This window comes from Mytilus edulis, chromosome 10 (assembly GCF_963676685.1).
Source record: "Mytilus edulis chromosome 10, xbMytEdul2.2, whole genome shotgun sequence".
NCBI classification, from domain to species: Eukaryota; Metazoa; Mollusca; class Bivalvia; order Mytilida; family Mytilidae; genus Mytilus; species Mytilus edulis.
In genome coordinates, this window is record NC_092353.1 from 7,613,115 (window position 1) to 7,628,085 (window position 14,971).

General features: G+C 32.4%; 1 protein-coding gene and 1 long non-coding RNA gene across 2 annotated transcripts; both read right to left on the bottom strand.

The window, feature by feature from the left end:
- Positions 1-956: 956 nt before the first annotated feature.
- LOC139493279 (uncharacterized) lies at positions 957-3,522 on the bottom strand. The gene is made up of 2 exons (XR_011656964.1): positions 3,396-3,522; positions 957-1,082 (listed from the first exon to the last, which is right to left on the bottom strand). It is a non-coding gene; the product is annotated as an uncharacterized lncRNA (long non-coding RNA).
- An 8,686-nt stretch (positions 3,523-12,208) lies between these two features.
- LOC139493277 (serine protease inhibitor Cvsi-2-like) lies at positions 12,209-14,382 on the bottom strand. Its single transcript, XM_071281512.1, has 3 exons — positions 14,224-14,382; positions 13,548-13,664; positions 12,209-12,351 (listed from the first exon to the last, which is right to left on the bottom strand). Exons 1-3 carry the CDS (start codon positions 14,258-14,260, stop codon positions 12,251-12,253), a joined length of 255 nt encoding a protein of 84 aa, XP_071137613.1. The 5' UTR covers positions 14,261-14,382; the 3' UTR covers positions 12,209-12,250.
- Positions 14,383-14,971: the final 589 nt, after the last annotated feature.

Below are 14,971 nucleotides of genomic sequence, written 5' to 3' on the forward strand. Positions count from 1 at the left end.
ATTAACAACTTTTTATACATAAAAATAATAATTGATCAAAAGGAATTTTGAAAATTGTCGACATTTTCTAACCTGATATTTTTACAATACGAATATTTTCCTCAAAAGCTAACGCGCTTTTTTCTGATGGATGTCATCAGTATTTAAATACAAAGACTAATGTGAAAACAATAACTTGTAATAGTTGTGTTGTTTAACAATGAAGTTTAATAAATTGTTGCTACAAAAAGATATAGGAAGATGCGGTATGAGTGCCAATGAGGCAGCTCTCCATGCAATGTACGTTTTATACATACAATGAACATCATATTTATATCGGGTAGTTTATATAAGTGAGGTACATTGTAGCAGCCCTTTTATTGAAATCATGTTATGTAATAACAAAAATACTTTTATTATTAGGTTAATTTGGATTTTGCTTTAATGATGGGAATGCTCTGGAATAAGTGTACAAGACAACTTTTTCACTTTTGAATACAAGTAAAACGGGTCAATTTGATTTAAACTTCAATTTCAGTAGTTCCATTTTGGCTGTGAGATCCATCCGATCTCTTGTAAAAGTGGCCTTGACAATACAGATTTAGTCGACAAATGACCAACTTTTCTTATCAATTTGTTCCGTATGTTGGTGGTAGACCAATACCCCGCTATATATATGTCTACCTTCTCTAGTCATCAAACAGACACGATTTAACATTTAACGAAACAAAATATGTATATAATTGGGACACTATCATTTATTCAGCTATCATTTAGCGTCCGCAAACTAACTTTTATTATCGTAAATACTAGACTAAGCATGATTGTCTATTTCATTGAATAATTGAAACATTGTGTTGTGCTAAGTTGGCTACGAATCATAAGATGAATTATCCCAGACATTAGATTAAAGAACAAATAAAAACAATTGGTTTTATTTTTACAATTATGCCAAAGATAAGTCAACAACTAAAAAAAATGGTACAAAATTCTTTATGACTTTTATTATTTTGTTTATTAGTTTCTGCAGTGACACCTTCCGTCGACACAGTGAGCATTTCTGTCATGACAATCGTGACGGCATTCGTCTGCGGTTGTACAGGCTGAAATTAAACAAAATTATATCATTATATACCATTTATATTTGTATCATTGTTTTCAATAGCCCAATTTAGTTTATGTCAACATTTAAAATAAAAGAAAATTTAGAAAAAAAGAACGAAAAGAATGAGTGCGCAACGATCAATCCAAATATGAATGATAGTCTAAATACAAAGCATATGTACCATTTACTTTTGAATGTGTTGATTATAAGATGCCGCACTAAGCCTTTTATAACTACGTATGTGGTATATGTTTTGTTCGATCATTGTTGAAGGCCATACAGGAACAAACAGTTTGTTAATTTCTGTTTTATTTTGTTTCCTTGTTACTTAGGTATCAGGCATTGTCAATCATATCACACCTTTTTTTTTTATTTTTATAAGATAAGTCTTTTTTTAATTTTGGTATTTTGAATCAAATGAATTTGCAGTAGTGTCGTAGTTGTCGTTTATATATATAAAAAAAAGGTATGATTGCCAATGAAAAAACTCTCACGACAGACACACACTCACAAATGACTTAGAAATATTAACTATAGGTCACAAATATAAAACAAATTAAACGAAAAACCTAACGACCTAATTTATTCAAAATAAAAAAAAAAACGAAAAACAAATATGTCTTACATCAACATTCGATAACCACTGAATTATAGTTCCTTCACCTTATGACAGGCATATACATACATAATTTAGCGGGTTTCAACATTTCAGTAGGATACAAACCCTCCCCTAGCATGGTACAGTGGTGTAACAGTACAACATAAAAATGAACTATAAAAATCAGTTGAAAATCATCAAAAACACATACGTGGCCGGGTACTTGTATATCCCAACAACAAAAAGACATTTAGTACATATCTGCGATTACTCGCAATTGCATGTACTGACAGCCAGTTCAAAGCCACTAACAGCTAATAAAAATGCCATGGATCAAAGACTAAATTATCAATCAGTACACATCCAACATCCAATTGATTTAGTGTAAAAACGTCATAAACACATGAAACAGTAATTGGGAATTGGAGAAATTATAATTTGAGCCGTACAATCAACGAAGATATGGATTAGAGTTGAATGACACAGCAAACCAACTCTCTAAATTATTATAGTGTTTACTTTATATTCACCGGACCTTTTAAACTTTAAAAAGAATATACAGTTGTACTATTGTATATGTGTTACCTTTTATATTTCCCTAAGATAATATTTCACTAAGATTTAGTAGTCAGTTATGTTTGGAAATAAAGAAATACAATATATATACAATAACTAGACATTAACACTTACTGGCTCCACTTGTTGTTGTGCAAGTACATTCACCATGCAAACACACGAGGTTGGCATTTGTAGCACACATTGTAACACGGCAGTCATTCGTTTGACGGCACTGTTCTCCCATTACGGCTGTAAATATGAATTACAATATTATAATGGTAATACAAAGTTAAACGTGCATCTTTTATTTTACATGTATAAAGTTAATACTAGTAAACATAAAAGCAATATTTCAAATCAAAAACATTTGTAAATGGCGTTGACGTGTATTGTTGTGCCAAAACAGATATAAATTGTGCATATATGAGATTATGATAACATAAGTGATGGTTTTCTAAAGTCCTCGACAAATGTTTTACATATGTCTACAAAAATTAGAGGCACATTTAGAAAGATTTGTTAGATTTGAAATTATTAATAAATTGTGGAATTTGGCTTTATCAACAACATAAATCTACAGCTACTTACGTTTATATATGTTTGTTCGTTCTTGGTAAAGTTTATTTAGAAACGTGCTTCCGACGAAGTACATTGATAAAATGTTATTTTCGTTTATAATTTGCGTTTAACAATGTAAAATATAGGAATCATTGATCTAGAGTTTTTCATGTCTAAATAATTTATTTATATCCCTATCATTAACAGTGGTGGGGTGTTTTAGCAAAATCAACAAAATTATGTGCGAGGAAAGTTGACAGAAATCAACCCTGCACTGCTTTACAGTCATCCTTGTGCTATTGACATATTATCGCGGGTTTGGTGTGTATACATCAAGAACATTTGCGTATAGCATTTGTAGCAATCTATGTTTTGTGTGCATTAATTGTTCAAGAGTTGTTTCGTTTTTCCTATTTTTACAGGTGCAGAGTCACATATTTCCTCGGAATATATTATTGTACAATTTCGCAACATTGAAATTAAACACAAGGAAAACAATCAAATGGTTAATTTGAAATACAAGTTTCATTATACTGATATTATCAATGACTGAAAATGTTCGAAATAAATAAATAAGTAATATAAAAGTTATCTTACCGACACAAAGAGACATGCACAAAATAACGAACTTCATTGTGTTTAGTTGTGTAAATAGTTTGCTATGCAACTTTGATCAACTTGTGTGTTCTTTTTATATTATATCGATGTGTACGTAAGACCTACAATGCTCTTACATTTAAGATAATATTCCCTATATAGAAAATGATGTCATGAAATGGGAGGGTCAGTCTATGCATGTTTAGTAATGATCACGCTTTATGTAATATGTAAGCACAATGTGTTGGGAATCGCACGGTGGTTCACAATATAACCGTACTAAGGCTGTCTCAGAACAAAACCAAGACATAAACTGTGAATACTTATTATTAATTTGATGGTTGATATAGATTTTGAATGCGTTTGTTTTCTTATGACGGCTGTATATGTCAAGGTTTAGGCTTATTGGTAAGGTTTTGAAAAACACTTCCATTACAGTATTTTTGAAGACCACATGTCAAGAGATTTACGAACCCTATAATGATATTGCTACCGTAATATAATGGTTCTTCCACACGTTACCAGAAACATATGCCCAATATTAAGTTGCTCAAATCGTTTTTATCGTTTTTAACCTTTCTCAATTTGATTTTATTTTGTCTTTACTTTGTGAATTAAGACGAAGGAAACAATGCTCACACATTAAATTGTCTGGTCTACTGCCTTCTTATTTCAAGAAACAATATTTTTTATAAAGAAAAAGGTGGATGTAGTTGTCACGATGACAAAGTTAATTGTTCATATGGTACACTGATTGTGAGTTGAAGATCTTTAGAGCACTATATAACAATAATGAGATGTGTTACGAATACAAATAAAACAACTATGCACTAAAGTTAAAATGAAGTGGACTCAAGCAATAATATGCAACTGTACAGCTTTAACCTTTTAGAGAAAACACAAACATTATCGCAAAGTTGGTTATAAAAGGCCTCGACACAAAACATGTGAAACAATTCAATTGAGAAAACAAACGACATGATTTATTTCAAAACAATTTAAGGAAAAAACAAATGTAAAAGGTCTCAACCAACGATAACCACTGCAATGCAGGCTCCTGGCTTGGGACAGGTACATACATATTGTGATTCGGTCTATCTTTGACAGCGCTAACGTCCCCATACCCAGGCCAATGGTTTAACTGTACAACAGAAGAACAAACTACAAATAATTTTTAACAATTAACAAATATGAGAGACCGTAGTAAACAAAAACACTCAATTACAGGGTCGTGACTTGGAAAATATCTAAGATATCTTTATCTCGAGTTCGTGTGTGCAAAGTATTTCAGAATTAAGTAGATCATTTAGATGGGAATTTTAAAGAATGATAGATTCATCAGAAAGGACTCAAGTACATTACCACACCAAGGCCTTAAGTATTAAATTGAGATAATGAAATGTGAGAGTTTAAACGACATTCACATAAAGCGTCACGTATTAGTAACATATACAATGACCTGGTTTGGATTAGTTGTATATAAATCTCAAATAGGAAACCAAATATTTTTAATATGGGAATGCAAGAAATTCGTGACTGTCGTCATGAGAAAGGTTTCACGTTCTTGCATTGAATAGAAACCCTATTGACACTTTAAACTATATCTGGAATATAACCTGTTACTTCTAGTTTAAAAACCTGATGCCGTTGAGAATAATTTTTGTTTTATTCGTGATTAGTGACTAGTATTTCAATAAATAAAGACTAAATATATATATAAAAGAAGGGCGAAAGTTACCAGAATTACATTCAAACACATAGATTAAAAATAAACTGACAATGCCATGGGTACAAAAGAAAAAGACAAACAGACCAACAACAATACTAAAATCGCAAAATAAGACTAATTAGCCACACGTACCCCACAAAAACTTAGAGGTGATCTCACGTGGTTCGGTAGGGTAAGCAGATCCTTCTCCACTTGTAGAATCCGTCGTTTTGCTTATGCTATTACATACCCGGGAACTAGTCTCATTCGGTAAGTGACATTCGTGGAAAGGGAATGGGATTGTAGTCACTATATTAAGCACATATCATCTGTGAACGGGATATTTAAACTCGTGATGGCATCGGTAAAATTTACGAACTTAATCATTTGGAACTCTTGGTTTGAAAGCTTCCTTGTGAGCAGCAACTCTCTATAAGGAAATCATGATAGAAAATACAAGCCCGGGAATATCGTATCAATTGGGAGATATATACTCCGTATGCAGGAGCTGCTGAAATGTTGCTTCAAAGAAATTCACAATTTAGAAGATGTAAACCACTCCTGTGTCGTAATGTTTTGTTTTCAACCGATCATACTAGTCTATTTCTAGATTGTCGTGAAGATACATTAACTAAATCTGATGTATCCTTTATCTCTAGTTTGATGGGATAGTAAGATACAAAGTAGGATGTATCCCTCCCTAATACAAGTTTCCACGTTTGTTATTCTTTTTATCAAAAAAAGCAATACATACTCTTTCGATGTGTAAAGTCTAGACATGTCAAATGTATCGATACTACTGCATGATGAAAGAGTCTTAGATTGTATGCACTTAAACAGATCTTTTGAATTTTTTGTTTCCACATCTGATTCACGCCACTTCTAGAAAAGTATACATAATTCCCTCTGTAGTAAGTGTCGTGGGTGCATATCGAAGAGCATTGTTAATACTTAATTCATTTATGTTTTGTGATTTACAAACAAGTACGATGATGTTTGGGGCTTTACTTTGTGTCGTGTTGTTGTCAGGATGTACTACTACCCGGCCACGTCCAATGTGTGTTTACTTTAGATGTATTTCTATTTGTATCAATATGATATGTTACGCCTTTTTTAACTGATTTTATAGTTTGTTCTTATGTTATTCTGTTAAACGACTTTCCCGGTTTTGCTGAGGGTTGATCACCCGTTAACCTGATAAACCCCGCCAAAGTCAATAATTTCCTGTCCAAAGTCAGAATCCTGTTTTAAAGTGGTAGTTGGTTTTTTGCTCTTCATTATATGCATTGTTTCTTTATTGTTTTGTACAGTTTTGTATTTTTCTTTTGTACTACGGCCTTAGATTAGTGGGAGGTTCAGGTGCCCACTAATATATTAACCCTACTACATTCTGTATGTTTATGTTCCAAGTCAGTAGCCTGTAATTCAGTGGTTGGTGTGTGTTAATTTGTTACATATGCGTTTAACGTTGTGTTTTGTATATAAAAAAAAGCCGCTATTTTTCTCGTTTGTATTTGTTTACATTTGTCATTTTTGGGTTCGTGTCTTGCTGACGAAGTAGTGTTGGCATTGCTCAATGTTGGAAGCAGTTCGGTGAATTATATAGTTGTTAATTGCTGTGTTAATGTGTCCCTTGTGAACAATTGTCGCATTTACAATCATTTCAAATCTTCTTTTTATAATAGACTACGGTTAACGTATTTTATTGAGTCTGTGTCTTATGTAAATAGGAACAAATTGGCGGGAAAAAAAATCAGTTTATCTCTTCTGAATGTTTGACTTTCAACCCACTAGCAACACATGTTCGTGGTCTTAGGTCTTTCAATGGCTGTGTATGATCGTATGATCTGCAATTTTACTGAATTCGAAGCTTTGACTGAGGATTCGCATAACAGGTATGAGATCATAAAAAACATTTTATTAAAATAAAGTATGTCAATAAAGGTTTTGATTTTGTAAATATTGCCGGTATTTTTAACGACCATTCTGTTAAAGACCAAATTCCTGGATATTTTGATAATACTGAACTCCCTCTCATTTGTTATATTTACAAGAAATCTACCCGAAAATATGTGTTTAATTATAGCCAATTGTGTAAAGATGTAAATATCACTGAAAATACACCTATGTCGTGTAATTGCAGTAATTCAGAATACACCTATGGACCAATTTCCCATGTTATAACAGGAGACCTTAACATCGTTCGCGACCGAGAGTTAAAATCATTCCTCAGTAAAGGACCTAAATATCGTCCCCCGTCAACTATTAACTGGAATGAGTGTCGTAATATCATCAACGACTCACTCCGCGCCTACTGTTTGAAATGGGTAAAACGGGAAAAAGCTGACAAAAAATCTTTGGACTCTTTTTTTAATTCAGTAATGAAGATAGTTGATATTCGAATACAACATTTTAAAGAACATTTTACCCTCAACAAAAACTATAAAAACCCTATTTCGCGTATCAAAAATAAACTAACAGAACTAGCCAAGGAATTTGTTTTTGTCCCGGCTGATAAAACTGCTAATATTATCATTATTGTTTGACGTAAATTTTATATAGAGGTTCTGCAAAAGGAAATCACGAATTCACCAACATTCCAACTGACTTCATTTTCAGAAAACGACATCTGTAACAAACATAAACTTTTAGCTACTTCTTTACAAGCAGAACCAAACACAATGAAAGTCCCAACTATGTACTGGCTTCCGAAGCTGCACAAAAAACCTTACAAATATAGATTTATTTCATCTTCCAGCCATTGTTCAACTACTAAATTGTCTGTTTTACTTACTAGTACACTTGGTACAATTAAAAACCTGATAATAAATTGTTCAAATAAGGCCTTTGAAAATAGTGGAATTAATTACTTTTTGAGTGTCAAAAACTCGTTGGAAGTACTTGATAAATTGCATGCATATATTGGTGATTTTGAATCTGTTCAAAGTTTTGATTTTTCTACCCTATATACCACTTTGCCTCATATTCTTATTAAGAAAAAATTCACATCCCTAATTAACTGGGCATTTAAAAAGTCGGAATGCGAGTACATATGTTCAAACTCTTTTAGATCATTTTTTAGTAGCAATAAACAAAAGAACTATGTCAATTGGACATGCTTTGATACTATTTATGCACTTGAATTTTTACTTGATAACATTTTTGTTCGCTTTGGAGATTCCGTATATCGTCAAGTTATTGGAATTCCAATGGGGACTAACTGTGCACCACTTATTGCGGACCTGTTTTTGTATTGTTATGAGTTACAATTTATGACTAAAATTAGCAAAGACCCATCAAAACAACATTTGATACAAAAATTTAACAATACTTTTAGATATTTGGATGATATATTGGCTCTAAATAATGACGACTTCAGTATGTATACTAAAGAAATTTATCCTGTAGAACTTACTTTAAATAAAGCTAATGATAACAATGACCACTGCCCTTTCCTCGATCTTGATATCTATATCATAAACGGGAAGCTTAATACAAAAATTTATGATAAAAGAGATGATTTTTCATTTCCTATTGTTAATTATCCATTTTTAGATGGTGACGTTCCCTTGTCACCATCTTATGGTGTTTATATATCTCAACTTGTACGATTTGCTCGTGTATGTAACAATGTATTAGATTTTAGCGAGAGAAATTTATGTATTACTGAAAAATTATTACACCAGGGTTTTCGATATCACAAACTGGTCAAAACATTTACTAAATTTTATCACCGGTATAAGGAAATAATTCGTAAATATAACTCAACATGCAGACATCTTATACGTTCAGGTATTTCACATCCAAAATTTTATGGAAATATTCTTTATAAAGCACAAAAATGTCAGTATTCTCCTCAGAAACTAACAAAACCTTTAAATAGACTTATTAAAAGGGGATATAGTTACGATACTGTTGTCAGGTCATTAAAGATTGCATATTTTGGCTTTAACATTGATTCACTGATAGGGTCTTTGCATCGGAACTAAACACATTTATTTCTAAAAAAACAGTTGTTGGCATGACACGGGTTATGTTCTTCTCATATATTTTATGATAGTATGATACTAAACCCCTAACGGGAGGGATTGTACCTGATATTCATATGATGAAGACATAATCTTTCAATCAGTTTAATTGAGGTCTGGAGCTGGCATGTCAGTTAACTGCTAGTAGTCTGTTGTTATTTATGTATTATTGTCATTTTATTTATTTTCTTTTGTTACATCTTTTGACATCAGACTCGGACTTCTCTTGAACTGAATTTTAATGTGCGTATTGTTATTCTTTTACTTTTCTACATTGGCTAGAGGTATAGGGGGAGGGTTGAGATCTCATAAACATGTTTAACCCCGCCGCAATTTTGCGCCTGTCCCAAGTCAGGAGCCTCTGGCCTTTGTTAGTCTTGTATGATTTTAAATTTTAGTTTCTTGTGTATAATTCGGAGTTAAGTATGACGTCCATTATCACTGTACTATTATGCATATTTTAGGGGCCAGCTGAAGGACACCTACGGGTGCGGGAATTCTCGCTACATTGAAGACCCATTGGTTGCCTTCGGCTGTTGTTTGCTCTATGGTCGGGTGGTTGTCGCTTTGACATATTCACCATTTCCTTTCTCAATTTTATGAGGTTCTGGATAGAAATTATTGATAAACATTACTATTCGGGACCCCAATGGAATGACTACAGGTATTGGCTTTATCAAATACAATGAAGATACCTTCTGGTAAAACAAAAGTTAAAAATACGCTCCTTTGTTTATAATGAATACATTACATATATTTGTTTATTTTGTTAACATATTAACTATACCCATACATGTTAAAAAACGCTTTGCATTTTGCAAACGGCGTGAATGAAATTTATCACCCTGTTTCTATCTACTCTTGTATCTATCACGTACCATTTTCGACTAAAGCGGTAATTTTCAAACGCGTGTTGTAGGTTAGCATTTGTGATAATGTCAAGACCTAATATGTGATTACGTTCCTAATTCATAGCTATTTCGGCTGAGTGGTATTGCTGGTATTGTCAACAACAAGTCTGTTCATTTTCACTGAACTAGTATATATATTTGTTTAGGGGCCAGATGAGGGACGCCTCCGGGCGCGGTAATTTCTCGCTGCATTGAAGACCTATTGGTGACCTATTGTTGTTGTCTGTTCTATGGTTGTTGTCTCTTTGACACATTCCCCATTTCCATTATCAATTTTATTATCAAAATAATTATTTCTGTGACTGAATCCTACGATCCTTTACGATAGCAATAGATAGCGTTTAGCTAATCTGCAATGAATTCCTACTTCATGCATTATGTAATATGTACTGTGTTACAACTATAGCTTCTGCTTACGGGGGAAGGTAACACTAGGCCTACGAAATCTTAATTATTAGTTCTGTATATGTCGCTGAGTGGTCTAGAACGATGTACACAGTGCAGACGGTGTAGTCTCGATATCAAAATAGCATGAGTTCGTGGTATTTTGTACATCTAAGATTCATGTCTTCATTTTCGATGTTTATGTTATAGTTACGGTTTGATAATCTGTTATGTCTTATCGTTTGTAGTCCAAATAACTATAAAATTGTCATGATTATTCCTTAAACAATTATTGTGAAAATATTTGTATAAAGTTCGAGATTGCATGTTATACAATTATTTACGTAAGCGCATGTCTGTTTTTTATATCATGTGGTGTGTATCGTTGATGGAATATGTTCGTTGTAGTTTGCAGTTTGCATCATGTGCCGACTATTACAGCATTTGTGTGTGCGTTTCTCTGTGATGAATGTTTTGGCGTGTGTATTGGCTGTATGATTGGCAATTATCGTTAAACAGTGTAATAAAGCGGGAGGTTTTAGTAGCGATTAAACCAGGATCAACCCACTATTTTTTTCCTAAAATGTCCTGTACAAAGTCCGAAATATGACAGTTCATATCGAATAGTTTATTTATATATATGTAGGACTCTAAAGTGCGATGGGGACGCTAAAGTACGATGGTCACGCTAAAATGCGATTGTCTCCGCTAAAGTGCGATGCTTCCATACGCTAAAGTGCGATGGTCCGCCAAGGTATAGACGTACTAAACGTAGTTGGATTATGACGTTAACAGTCGTTTATACAAACCAAGAATGAAACGTGCTGGAAGATGAAATAAAAAATGGAAGCGAAAAGATGCATATTAATGTTAAATTAAGTTTACGTTAAAATATTGTTGATTTTATTGAAGAGTATAAACGTCGGTAAAATTAAGGTACACCTTTTTCTAGCGTAAATCATAAAGTGCCCAAATATCAGTGTGTACGTTATAGTAAAATACATGTTTTAATACTCACTACGAAAAAGGGGAAAGCTCGAACAGCAACCCCTTTCTCTCGCATTTGAATTAAAGCATGTACAAATAAATTTTATCTTTTCTGACAATTACCAAATTTTGTATTTGAAACTGACAAGGGGATGTGTTGTCATTAATAGGCTGTGTAAACGGCAAGCTACATCAATTTTCCAATACGCCCCTACGGTCCTGAACATACATGAACTATTTGTGTAACTGGACGTTAATCAACCAACAATCAATCCAGTACGATCGAATTGTTTAAAATTCATTTAAAGGAAATATAGTATTTTGTGACACCTTAATTACCTTTTAAGCAATTATTACTAGGTCATCTTCTAAATATAGAAACAGTCACATAAGACTACCGGTAAAGTAAAAGCCTATCGCATTCATATGTTATATCCTAGCAAACTAAATTCTGCAAAAAGACTTGTTTTTAACATTAGTGCCCTTGAACCTTTCTCTTTTGTTCCATCGCACTTTAGCGTGATATACCATCGTACTTTAGCAAACAAACAACCATTGTACTTTAGCGTGAGACACCATCGTACTTTAGCGTAGACCATCGCACTTTAGCGTGACCATCGCACTTTTTCTTAATCGAAAGATATGTGTCGACTGTTATGCAATGCATACGTTTAGGTAGACATGAATTAAATCACATATTATTTGGTATTGGTCTTAAATGTGTATATATTGCACATATGTCGTTTTTAGGGTAAATCGGATGCATCTTTGTTAATGAAATAAAATGCAGGTATCTTTATAAGCTATTGAATATGTTTAATGGCTAAAGTAACAAAGTTATCGACCATTTCCGCCATGTCTGCAGTGACAACTTCCGTCGATACAGTGAGAATCTCTGTCGTGACATTCCACATGGCAGTCTTGGGCTGTCGCGCATGCTGAAAAAAAAACAAAGCTCATTAGTAAGTGCACATGTGTTAATAAGATTTGTTTAACCAATTTCTTTTTTATCAATGCATTAATAAATACAAATTAAAACTGTTGGTTCAAACATCGCTTGATAACTGCATTGATTAATCATGTCAATGTTCGGCTGCTCCGTTCTGGATTATAAACGTCTCGATTTCTTTTATTATGATTTATCAATTAATTCAGAATTGTTCATTAGTTTATAAATCTGAATATGCAAATTGAGATTATACCAACATAGTACCTTTCATTCTATTACATGTAAGACGAGTAAAAATCAGATAATGTCATCATTATAAAATTGTAGATTAGATTAAAAAGTTTGTAAATTTAAACATTTTTTATCGTGATTGTTTTACCTTGTAAACAAATATCATTTCATTGCAAAAATATCTTTCGGTGTGCTTAACATATGTCTTGTGTGATTGAAGGTACCATTTTGTTTTTATTTTGCATTGCTGTAAATCACATGATGTGAGCATGTTACTAATAAATGCTTTTCAATAAGAAAAAGTAAGGAAATTGCAAAGTTGACTTCTAACGAAAGTTATTCTTTTGTATATGCAATGAAACTGTGGGAGTTTGCTATATCGAGCCAAAGGTGACGTAAGGACATGTTTGACAACGTTTTATTTAACAGAAGGTAATATGTAGAAATAGTTTTGGTATCATCAATAGATAATTAATGTATTTGCTTGCACAGAGAATTATGAAAATACTAGTCTTTTTAGATTAAAATTAGCAATTTGCTATCGCTTAGAGTTATTCGATTATACATCATAATTTTACGTTATTTGTTTTCGTAATACATTCCTTATAAACTGATACATTTGAATTTTGCAGATAATCATTGCTTCAGAGAATGAAGTAGACAGAAAATATGAAATTAAAGCAATAAAGCAATGTTTGAAATAAATGAGAAGAATTTATAAATCAAAAACAAATTATTGTTTCGTTAACAGAACAGAAATATAAAATAAAATACTCATGTTTCTAATCAACACCAAGATAGTATTATCAAAACAACAGTTTTCAAAAGATGAGAAGGGGGCGTTAGGTGATTAAATTCATCATATGTTATTGAAAAACGTGATACATGCAAGGTATTAAAAATTAATAATGTTAAATAACGATATTTTTTTGTGAATGAATGTAAATGTCTTACTAGATCCAGATGAAGTCGTGCATGTACATTCACCACGGAGACACATAATACTGGCGCCTGCAGAGCACAGTGTTACCTTGCAGTCCCTTGTCTGTAGACATCTTTCAGCCATAACAACTATAACAATATAATAAAATATACAATTTACACTTTGTCAAATTAGATGTGTCAGATGCACTTTCATGACTTTTCATGGTTAAACTTCATTTGACAATTGAAAGGCAATAATCTATAATTATTTGCACTGCCTTATTGCTGGAATATGAACGATATTTAAGATATTTGGTGTGTTCAAAGAATATTTATTTATGTTACTCCGGTACAATAAAACCAGCATATCTAGAAGCCATTGCTGCATAAGTAATGACATACATTAGAAGATACATTAAAACTTGATACGAATAGAATCCATTTAAGATCAAACTTCGAGTATTATTATTTAAGAAATCGCACAAAGTTTTCCCTAACTTTTTTATGAGAAGGCATGTCACTTAGATAATGATATATAAGCATAATATGTAGCCATACGGTGACCTATATCTGTTAATTTCTGTGTCATATGGTCCTTAGTGATGAGTTGTCGCATTGCCAATCATATCACATATTCATTTGTATATTTAGAAAGACTACTGTTGAAATAGCTCAGCTCCTATGATCAAAACAAGAAACAACTTACCTGCACAGAGAGCCAAGCACACAATGAGAACCTTCATCTTAATATTCAATAGTGAGAAGAGTTTGAAATCTAACTAACAAGGACTTGAAACTTGATCTTTTATACTGAGGCAATCGTTACAGGTCACAGATAATGCCATGATATTATTATACGTTTCCGTGACACTGTAACATTGTAGGTCATATTCAAGATATCGAAATGTCACTCATGGTCTAGGAATGCATGTAAATATTCGATACATGGTCTATTTTCTAAATTTTCAATTATTTCTAAATAAAATGTGAACCGCTATCATAGATCAGTAAAATTTGATAATATCTATATTACCGTTTTATATTTTTTCTATTCTTTTTATTCAATTATGTACGGTTAATTTCCCAATATTTCCAAAACAAAAACATATCATGGTATTTCATAGATTTCAAAGACAAGATAATTCAATATATAAACAGTAATCTACATAACTAATCGGGAAGTCATTCATATTAGGTTTGAAATTAGATATGTTAGATGTGTACTAATTGATGATTAAGTCTTAGATATGTTTTCTCAGATGAGATAAATATTGGCTGTGAACTAGATGTCATTAACTATAGAATTCTCAGATGTATATTTTGTTGTTGTGAGGAATGCATAAATCCTTGAAATAACATGTCTATGTCTTATTAGATAGTTTTGTGCTGTGAGTCTATTTCACGAGTTAAACGAGTTTTTGACTTGCTTTAATAGTTATTAAAATACTGTCATC

What these genes read in the sequence shown, in the direction of transcription:
- LOC139493277 (XM_071281512.1), bottom strand. Translation starts at nt 14,260, where the DNA reads ATGAAGGTTCTCATTGTGTGCTTGGCTCTCTGTGCAG. An exon ending in GTGCTTGGCTCTCTGTGCAG is followed by an intron (nt 13,665 to 14,223) that starts GTAAGTTGTTTC and finishes ATATTGTTATAG; the next exon opens with TTGTTATGGCTGAAAGATGT. An exon ending in CACGACTTCATCTGGATCTA is followed by an intron (nt 12,352 to 13,547) that starts GTAAGACATTTA and finishes TTTTTTTTTCAG; the next exon opens with CATGCGCGACAGCCCAAGAC.